The sequence below is a fragment of the Danio aesculapii genome, chromosome 21 (genome assembly GCF_903798145.1).
Source record: "Danio aesculapii chromosome 21, fDanAes4.1, whole genome shotgun sequence".
Classification (NCBI taxonomy): domain Eukaryota; kingdom Metazoa; phylum Chordata; class Actinopteri; order Cypriniformes; family Danionidae; genus Danio; species Danio aesculapii.
In genome coordinates, this window is record NC_079455.1 from 28,213,130 (window position 1) to 28,224,309 (window position 11,180).

Here is an 11,180-nt window from a genome sequence, read left to right on the forward strand (position 1 = left end):
TTTGTTTGTTTTAGAATCAAGAACAAGACGCAGGAGTATTTTCTTCAGGCACTGATTCAGGTAACTGTTATTATTGATTTATTCTTCAAAGTAATATGAAGTGACCATTATTAAATGACTTTCTAACAAAGACATATACGAAGAGACAAAAACCACTGGTAAAATTAACTGGAGTTTATTTGTAAAATGACGTGTTTAATCATATCATACCATGATTTAGCAGCAATGTACACAGCAAGTTGCTATATAAATATAGATCAAATTATTTGGCTAATTACAACTGAAGGCATGCATTATACTATATAATACATGTATATAAAACTATGACAATTTACACAGGATAAAACTCTCCTTGCATCAGCATTAGGCAATGGTAGGCATTAGCATGCAGGGTAGAAGACTGATGATGTTGCTTGCTACCATACACACTCATTCTCATTTCTGTCATATTTTCATTATTATTATTATTAAATCTATGTTATTGATCCCACTTTCACATGTCATCCGGCAGTGCAATGGTGGCTATTTTTCCCCGAACTGCACATTCAACATGCAGGTTCTGATATTCAGCTAAATGAAGCCACTCAAAACATACATGCACAACACAGAAGCCTGAGGTTTCCCAACACAAGCAGATTTTACTGAGCCAATAATAAAAAAAGAATGTTTTTGAATGAAATGGAAACTCTAAAGTGCACCATCAAATAAATATTTAGCATATAAACATGAAAAAGGTGTAAATAACTGGGGTTTGTTGATACCAAGGCAACTTCCACTTAAAAAAGCAACATTTCTAATGGCAATAGTGTTTCCATTTGAGTCTGGTTTATGCCAACATCCAAGTTCAATTCCTGAGCAAGTCAGACCACAGTGTACGGACCGTTCTAATAAAAAATATCAATGAAGTCTATTCAGTTCATTCAAACACGAGATTAAAAATAGATGCGGTAAAGGAAACAATCACACTTAAAAAGTTAACCATCAAGTCTTGTATATATATATATATATATATATATATATATATATATATATATATATATATATATATCTTAAAAACAGCATATATTGCAGTTGAATATAGCAGTGGAATGTACTCAAGCTGATATGGCCATGTGTAAAGTAGGAATTTTAGCAGATATACATGTTTAGCAAGGTTGGTCCATTGTCAGAAAACTTGAGGCTTCGGGATATCGTTGGAGAAACGTCAATATCAGGGACACATTTAAATGAAGGTCCACTATAAGCTACATTAACATGAATGATTGTTAGATAAAATACTGAGAATTCCACACCAAGGGCATAGCCAGGGACATGCATTCATTTCAGCAAGCAAGAATTAGTGTGATGTAATGGACAACTAAAAACCAGAAAGCTCTATTTACTGAACAGAAATAAACATAGTTGTACCATTCTTGTATAGATGTGCTGTGTACAAATATACAGGCCGCTTTAATCAGGGCCGAACAGGAGTCCCAGCTGTCAATCACAATTGTGCTCAGCTATGTAACTAAATCTCTGTACATTTAATTTCATTGATTCAAGTATATTTGCTCCTAAAACTTGCCATGCTGCATTGCAGGAACAGACCAGCTCATCATAAAATGAAGACACACATTTTTTAATTCAAATGGTTCATGAGTGTATTTTTTTTTTAAGTAGAAAAAAAAGGTAGCATGAAACATTTTGGTTTTGCATTGTAAAATTCACGTTTTGAATGCAACACCTAAACCTTTGCTTGTTAATTAAATCTTCTACTCCTTCGTCTCTGACCTTAACCCATTAAACGGCAACATTTACATATTTTTATGCAACCCCTCCCACCCTAAAACGAAAGAAAATCCCTAAATTAAGTTAATGCAAGTTCATTTATAAAATACAATGGAAAAACAACCAAAAACTAATTAAAAAAACATTATTCAGGGCCAAAAGAATCTATGTTTTGCTTATCAAACAGAGGCACACCTCATGCAGTAATGTGTACAAGCAGTGTAAAGCTAAGTGGTGGGGAGAAGCAACCAGAGAGAGTCTAATCTGACAGTCCTGAGGTAGCTGTAACTCTGCCTACTGCAGAAAAAACTGGCTTTACTAATCAAAAGTGTCAGGTAATAGTGGAAACTAAACGCATCACTGTAAGAATGGAAGTTATTACAGGAAAGACACACAGGTACAAATCAAAAGTGAAAAACCCACACAACATGCATGCAAAATACAGATCATGCAGCTTTCATCTGACGATTTGACCGTGAAGCATTCAAACATTCAGTCCCGCGCTCTTTCCCATGCTGTTTTGCAACACCATGTTTGTCCGTTGGCTCCGAGCGGTGTTCACGCAGAAGACACAAAGGTAAACATTAGTAAACAGTTCTGTCTTGTTCTCTTTCTTTCCCACCCACTCTTCTCTGCTAGCAAAATGAACAAATAATAACATGAACGACTGCATAAAATAGTGTTAAATGTCTGTACACAAGCTTTTGTCTCCATTCAGCCATTTGAACACATGATATGGGGGAAACGAGTGAATGTTACCATAATTGATAATTAAACAAATTATTAATTAAAAAACAAAAGACCGAAACCAAGCAAGTCCAAAAAGAATAAATCTTAATGGTTCATTAATACTTGAAGACTTCTAGTCTTCTCGAATGGACATTTAAAAAAAAAAAGTTATATTCTATATTATGGTTATTTTTGTGTTAATCCCGTCTTTCTCGTACACATTCGCTGTTGCGGAGGCACACTTTTTACGCACGACCACACACACAGACGCACATACACAGTATCTACACTCATTTCAGTCAAGACCAGAACAGTTCGGCCACGTTAGTGTCAGTGCTGTAGATCCACAACACCATAGGGAGTGCGAGAGCAACGAAAGGCCAGGAGATGCCCTCTGTGCAGGCACTGAACGAGCAGGCCTTGCCCTTGGGATTGTCCAGGTCTTTGGGCTTGTCCAGGTAATTTCTGGCCGCAAACTTGAGCACTTCGTCCAGCAAGATGACAGGCAGGGAAATCTTTAACACCATAAGCCACTGGGTCACGTTGAGCGGAGTGATCTGGAAGATCATCTGTAGAGGAGAAAGACGGCATACAGTCACTATTACCTTTGTTAAATTCTTAACCCTGGGTTATTATTAACCCCAGGATAACAAGTCTTGGGTTATCCTGCTTCATGTTTCACATGGGTATTAATTGATCTGTAGTTCATTCAAACTCTAGCGTTTAACCCTGGGTTAATGTACTCATTTGCATATTTGTGACATCATTATCATTAACAGGCCTAAAGCAACATGTGACATGAAAGCTCATAGTGAAGCTCTAGTGATGACAGCAGTTGTCAAAAACATGAGGATGCTCCAGTTTTTTTTCTAGAATGGACTTTTTGGACTATAAACATATTACCATGAATGACCAGATCCTTCTTCCCTTTACTTTTAAACAAATTGAACATAAAATGCAACGTAAGCACAGCAAATTTCTTAAACGGAAAACGTTCAAAATGCATTATACTGTTAGCAAATGTCAAAGAAGATTAAACCTGAAGGCTGATTTATATTTCTGCGCCAAACACACGCGTATGGTCCGGCGCAGCCTTCGTGTGGTCGCATAGCCTTCGCGTGGTCACATAGCCCTCGCCGTGGCTGACGCGCACCTCTCAAAATAATGTAACTACAGGTCACAACGACGTGTAGTGCAAGCTCTGTGATTGGTCTGCTTGGTAGCTGTGAGGAGTGTGGGTTATGGTTACAAGTGTGGAATCCCTTGAAGAAGCTCCAGATGGAAACTTTTGTGTTTACCTTATGATTAATGTTGTTGCACGTCCACCAGTTCCCGTCTATGAATGAGCGAGTTTGAGCCACTTGTACATTAAGGTAGCGTTCAGAAAAAACAAAACACCCACAAAGAAACTCGACACAGAGGAACATAAAAGCCAACTGCCAGCTAACGTTTTAGAAGTGCAGAAGTATAAATGCACGACTACGTACAAGGCAGGCACCATGGGTCACGCTGATCAGAAGTATAAACCAGTCTTTAGAGCCAAAATATACAGCGTGTATGTGTATATATAATATATATAATATATATATATATAATATATATATATATATATATATATATATATATAATATATATATATATATATATATATATATATATATATATATATATATATATATATATAATATATATATATATATATATATATATATATATATATATATATATATTTATATATATATATATATATATATATATATAATATATATATATATATATATAATATATATATATATAATATATAATATATATATATATATAATATATATATATATATATATATATATATATATATATATATATATGTGTGTGTGTATATGTGTGTGTAATCTCAACAAAAGGTGATTGTTTACCAACAAAACTGAACTCGTATAGAAAATCATGAAACAACTTAATTTTTAATATCATAAAATGAGCTGTTTTGAGCTGTGGTGAAAATTTGTTAGAGAAAATTAAATTCTGAGATTTTCATAATGCATTGCTCTTCTCTCTTGAATTGATTGGGGGCTGTTTTTTTAACAGCAGATGGTGCTCTAGGCTAGTTTTTAATCACACTCAAATAATCATGAGGAATTGTGCATTAGGATGAGTGATGTATATCGGCTTTTGTCATGAGATTATTGTAAACACATCTCACAGCTTGTAATTCTCTTAAACCTTTGCTAATTTTATTAATGATTACATTAGGTTCAAGGGGTAGTTGTAAGGAATTGGATTCAAGCAGAGTATGAATGTTTGTAAAGCATACAGCGCCATCTGCTGTTAAAAACTAAGTTCTGAAAATCGATTTCTAAATTATATCCTTTACCCTTGATTAAAAGAGTGGTTTAAGCACAATATTTACAAACTATTCGGCACAGTGTGAAAAAAAAAAAAGAAAATTATTTATACACCAAGTAAATACATTTTAATTTTAAATAAAACTTTTTACAATTCAATTAAATGACAGATTCTCAAAAGACACAGAAAAAAGTGATCATATTGATGAAAATTGATCTTACCGGCAGGGGCTCCACATAAAGGATGAGGAAGTGGAGGGACATGGAGAGGCAGATGGCTCCTAACAGCCACACATTCTCCCATGGGGGCATGTGAAGCAGAGACTGGTTCTCCGAAACACTATAACAGGACATCAGGAAGATACCATTATGAGAGATGAGATTTACAGTGGACAGCTAAAAACAAGTGTAAATTTGGTGTAAAATATATAGTGATCATTAAAAAAAATCTCAGAATCAATGCATGCAGTCCACATCTGTTCAAAATTTCAGATTCAGACCTGTTGAGGGCGTTGCACATCTCTATGGTGACCAGTACAGACAAAGCCATGGTCATGGGATAAGGAGACCCAAAGATTTCACATTGCAGGCCCTCAAACTCTGGGTTATCTGGTGCACATTGAAGGAAGTGGCTCTGCAGAGATAAGTGAATTAAAGACATTAGACTACATCCATTTAAGAAAAGTGTGCTTCAACATTTAAGGAATGTTTCCTACCAGTTGATAAAAGGTGACTCTGGGCCCATCTTCAGCAGCAATGAACCACCACGCAGCAGCACCTACAGTAGCAGCACCCACATAACCTGCAGGGTGAAAGCAAGAGCATGTGTCAAATCTCACGTTCTTATGCCAGAAAAGATTGCGGAGAGTCAAGAAATAATAGTGCTGCAGAATATATTGATATAGTAATGTGCGCATATGCAATAGTCACATCGCAAGTCATGCAATGTTGAATTGGTATTATTATGGAGCAGAATTTGAAAACATTTGTGGAGTCTTTGCAACGTTTAATAATAAGGTTACCAAAAGAAAGATTAAGTACTAAATACTTCAACAGTAATATTTCTCAATGTTTTTGATTGGTTTATTATATTTTATGTAGATCCAAAATCAAAAATGATCCATTCTTTTCAAATAGACCTATTATTCATTTCATCTGAATAACTTCAGTTCTCCCTTTACACCATCGTCCCATCACTGCTCGAGTACAAACTGACCCAGCTCTCTGTTCCTAGCTCTGTCTGTCAATGGATCACCAGCTTTCTGACAGATAGACAGCAGCTAGTCAGAATGGGCAAAATCACATCCGACAGCCGCACCATCAGCACTGGTGCTCCCCAGGGATGCGTTCACCATCAAGCTCCTTAAGTTTGCGGACGACACTACTGTTATGAGCATCCCCCGGAATGGTGACGAGTCTGCATACAGACAGGAGGTGGAGCGGCTGGCGTTATGGTGCAGATACAACAACCTGGAGCTGAACAAGCTCAAATCAGTGGAGCTGATAGTGGACTTTAGGAGAAACCCGTCTGCACTTCCCCCACTCACCATCATGAACAGCACTGTGGCTGCAGTAGAGTCATTCAGGTTCCTGGGCATCACCATCTCTCAGGATCTGAAGTGGGACATTCACACAGACTCTATTGTGAAGAAAGCCCAGCAGAGACTGTACTTCCTTCGTCAGCTGAGGAAGTTCAACCTGCCACAGGAGCTGCTTGTATAGTTCTACTCAGCTGTCATCCAATCTATCTTCTGCACTATAATCCCCGTCTGGTTCGGTTCAGCTGCCAAAACAGACCTCCGTAGACTACAGCGAATAGTCCGGACTGCTGAATGAATCACTGGCACTACCCTTTCTACAATCTTCCAGAGTGAGTAAAAGAGCTCGCAAAATCACTCTGGACCCCTCACACCCAGCACACTACCTGTTCAAACTGTTAGCGTCTGGTCGGCGCTACAGAGCACCAAGCACAAAAACAGCCAGACACAGGAATAGTTTCTTTTCTCAGGCTGTCTACCTTATGAACAGTTAAATATTCCCCTACTGTGCAATAAACGTGCAATACTTACTCCATTCGCATTTATACACAGCACCTTATAACCTGTATATTTATAACAAATCTGAACATACAATTCAACGTCCAGATTTTTTTGACTAACTGCATCTCTGTTTAATGTTTATCAGCTTTTTTCATTTTTTTGTGTTGTCACTTGTCACTTTATGTACACTGGAAGCTTCTGTAGCCAAAACAAATTCCTTGTGTGTAAGAAGCACACTTGGCAATAAAACTGATTCCGATTCTGAAATTATACTCAATATCGTAATATATATTGTTCAAAAGTAAAATATTGCAATGTCAGTTTTTTTCCAATATTGTGCAGCTCTAATAAACAATGCAAACTAGTGTAAAACAATAAAAATATATATATATTATCATTGTAAAGCAATAATAATACATGCAAAAAAAACTGACAATCAAAAGTTTGGGATCAATAGGATTTTAATAATGTTTTTAAAATGTTTTTTTAATATAAAAATACAGTAAAAACTATAAATGTGGAAATACTATTAACATTTTATTATTATTATTATTATAAATTTCTTGAATGTATTTAAAATGACACTTATTCCTGTAATTGAAAGCAGAATTTTCAATCATTATCAATATCACGATCCTTGAGGAAACATAATAATATGCTGATTTACTTGTGTAGTATTATTAAAGTTCAGTATTAAATATTGAACTACATTCAGTAAGAAAATTGTTATTTTAAAATGTAATAATACTTTATTATTTGACAGTTTTACTCTATTTTGCTTGGTGCGTCAGAATAGACTTCTTTTAAAAACATGTATAGTCAGATAGATTGATGCCAAACGTCTGACATGTAGAGTATGTAGTAAACAAAGTCATTTATATTAAACAAACAAAAAGGTTTGTGCGCTTACAGCCAATAGCAAGGTATCTGAAGAAGAGCCAGCCGGAGATTAATGGCTCTCTGGCATTACGAGGGGGTTTGCTCATGATGTCCAGGTCGGGTGGATTGAAGCCCAGTGCAGTGGCTGGCAAGCCGTCGGTCACCAGATTCACCCACAGCAGCTGAACTGGAATCAGAGCCTCGGGGAAGCCCAGAGCCGCCGTTAAGAAAATACTGCCAAAGAGAAAACACATTGTGCGAGTTCAGCGATTAGATAAAACCTGGAACAGTGTCAAAAAGACGTTGGCAGCAATCGGAGTTTGCTCAAGGCATAAATTTCAGCGTGTTGTCATTTATATAGTATCGCTTTTGGGATGGGGATTAGATTGTGGCGAAACAAGATTCAAAGGAAATTACACTTGCTCAGATCCATTACACAGTTAAATATGTTGTATATTGAAGTTTAGTTTACTTAAACTATAACAGAAATATACCACTACTGTACAGAATAATGTAATTATCAAAATTATTAAGAAAATTCAATTAATTTATGGAATAATTTTATCGTTGTTCTTGTGTTTTGTTTTGTTGTTTTGTTTTGTTGTTTTTTTTGGAAAAATGTAAATAATTTAAGAAAAAAAAAGAGAGAAAAAAAAAAGAAAGATTTACATTAGAATAATACAATTACGCTAACATAGTAAGATTACACTAATACAATTAGATAGAACGAAAGAACGATGGATGGATGGATGGATGGACAGATACATAGACAAATAGACAGACAGAACAGATAGACAGACAGACAGAAATAGATAGAATGGATAGACAGACAGACAGACAGACGAACGTACGAACTAACAATAGATAGAACGACCAAACGAATGATAGAACAAATGAACGACAGATAGAACAAACAAAAGATAGATGAACGAACGAACAAAAGAAACTAACTATATAGAACGAATGAATGACCTAAATATAGAATGAACGAACAATAGATAGAATGAAAGAACAAATGAACTATAGATAGAATGAAAGAATGAACGAACGAACGAACGAACGAACGAACGAACGAACGATCGATCGATCGATAGATAGATAGATAGATAGATAGATAGATAGATAGATAGATAGATGAACGAACGAACGAACGATAGACCAAACAAATTATAGAACGAATGATCGATAGAAAGAAACAATAGAACGATAGACAAAGAAAGAAAGAAAAAACGAATGATAGATAGATTGATAGATAGATCCTTTCCACAAATATTTCATTGCAGTGTAAATATTTTTACCTAACTAAAACCAAACCCAAGAGCCTTTTTTTTGACATTTTAAAATCAAGACAAAGGTTTAATGTTGATCTGCCAGTAAAAAGAACAAAGATCAAACTCCTAAAATGTTAACAAAAGGTTAGGATCCTTACCAGACCACCTCGCCGACATTTGAGGAGATGAGGTAGCGGATGAACTGTTTCATGTTGTTGTAAATAGCACGACCCTCTTCCACAGCAGCCACGATGGTAGAAAAGTTATCATCAGCGAGCACCATTTCAGAAGCAGTCTTGGCCACCGCAGTGCCCGAGCCCATAGCAATGCCAATCTCAGCCTTTTTAAGAGCAGGAGCATCGTTCACACCATCGCCAGTCTGAAGGAATGAACACACCATCAGGAGTCTATATCAATACTATATATATATATATATATATATATATATATATATATATATATATATATATATATATATATATATATATATATATATATATATATATATATATATATATATATATATATATATATATATATATATATATATATATATATATATATATATATCAATAACCAATATAATGGTTGACCCACAAATGAAAAATATCCTCTAATTTATTGACCTTATACTTCAGGTGCGAGCGGGCACAGCCATTGGACTTTATGGCTCAAGACTTCAAGTCTCATTCACTTGTACTGATTTTTAGACGTTAAAAACAGCTTGTTGCGCTGTGTGATGATGCAAATTGATTTTTCTTACTATATTATACTTATTTTTATGTATAGTCATGAACACAATTGTTTGTAGAGCAAGTAGTTTGACAGTTTTTTGCAAATTATTATTTGTAGTCATTTCCCCCATAGGCAGCTGAATCGGAAGTTCTAAAACATAGGTGTCAAACTCAGTTTAGTTCCAACCCAAATTAAACACCCCGGATCAAACTAATTAAATCCTTCAGGTTTGTTTAAAACCTGCAGGTAAGTGTGTTTAATTAGGGCTCGAACTAAACTGTGTAGGGCTGTGGCCCTCCAGGATCTGAGTTTGAAACCCCTGTTCTTAAACAATCGCAAAAATGAGTGCACTTCTGCATTGCAGAATAAGGTCAATATGACTTTCTTCTTTCAGACAAACAGTTAGTTTAAATAATTTCATTTCTAGCTTTTTAATGGCAGTGAATGGTGCACATGCTTTTAAAAGCACATTCATCCCTCATTAAAGTGATTCATACTACTCCATCTATAGGTGTTGCCATTCATAAGCCAGTGATAATAGTGGTGAATTACTTGTATGTTCTTCAGTGGTTTAGTTTCATAAGTGAATAAAATAAAAAGGAATTTCTGGAAAAAAAAGTTTAATTTCATATGGTTTAAAACATTTTATTTTTGTTCAATTTATTGTATAATTTAATAAAAGTCTGACTGTATTTGTCTGAAAAAATAAAGATATTCACACTGAAGATGACTCAAGGGTGAGTCAATTATGGGATGCTTTTTAATTTCTGGGTGAGCTATTTTTTTTCAATGTATCATTATATTTATTTATAAAAATGTAAAACTACCATTGAAACATTTGTGGTAAAAATTTGAATACAAATGTAAAAGTTAATACACCTGGTAATTGAACGCATCTGTATATTATAAGTTCATTTAAAATTGCATACTAAGGACCAAGTGTAACTTGAAACTGTATGATTGTACTTATGAAAGTTTACCAAAAAAAGAGAAAAGTGTGTGGTTAGTGAACTTTTGTATTGGTAGAGAAATGTTGCTTTCAGCAAAGCTTAAAAAACACTCAATCAATTAAAACATTTAAAATAACCTTAAGCACTATAGTTTTTAACATTGATATAAAAAGCACAACCTAAAAAACATGTTATTGTGATTTATAAATGATTATGTGACAATGAAACCTGCTGTAAACTAGGGGCTGCACGACTAGTCGACTTTAATGCTCTGTCGCGGCACTTTTTGATTGACGTCGACTAGTCGCGTTGCGCATATCACATAGTTTGACCTGAACTACATGACAGCGTTCCACACAAAGGGGGTTCACTGAATGAAACTGACCTTAGATTATTTAAAGTAGTTTTTTTAAATGTTATTTTTTATGACAGTGTCAAAGATTCACGTGAGCTTAGACTGAACTGTAAATC

General features: G+C 35.0%; 1 protein-coding gene across 1 annotated transcript in view; it reads right to left on the minus strand.

Moving 5' to 3' along the window:
* Positions 1-1,358: 1,358 nt before the first annotated feature.
* The window catches only part of atp2a2b (ATPase sarcoplasmic/endoplasmic reticulum Ca2+ transporting 2b), a 52,892-nt gene continuing 43,070 nt past the window's right edge, over positions 1,359-11,180 (minus strand). Inside the window, exons 15-20 of the mRNA XM_056445758.1 lie at positions 9,183-9,403; positions 7,785-7,987; positions 5,552-5,637; positions 5,336-5,469; positions 5,058-5,175; positions 1,359-3,065 (exon numbers count right to left, since the gene is read on the minus strand). Of these exons, the coding sequence (XP_056301733.1) occupies positions 2,796-3,065; positions 5,058-5,175; positions 5,336-5,469; positions 5,552-5,637; positions 7,785-7,987; positions 9,183-9,403 (1,032 nt within the window). The 3' untranslated portion in view covers positions 1,359-2,795. The remainder of the gene's footprint in view (positions 3,066-5,057; positions 5,176-5,335; positions 5,470-5,551; positions 5,638-7,784; positions 7,988-9,182; positions 9,404-11,180) is intronic.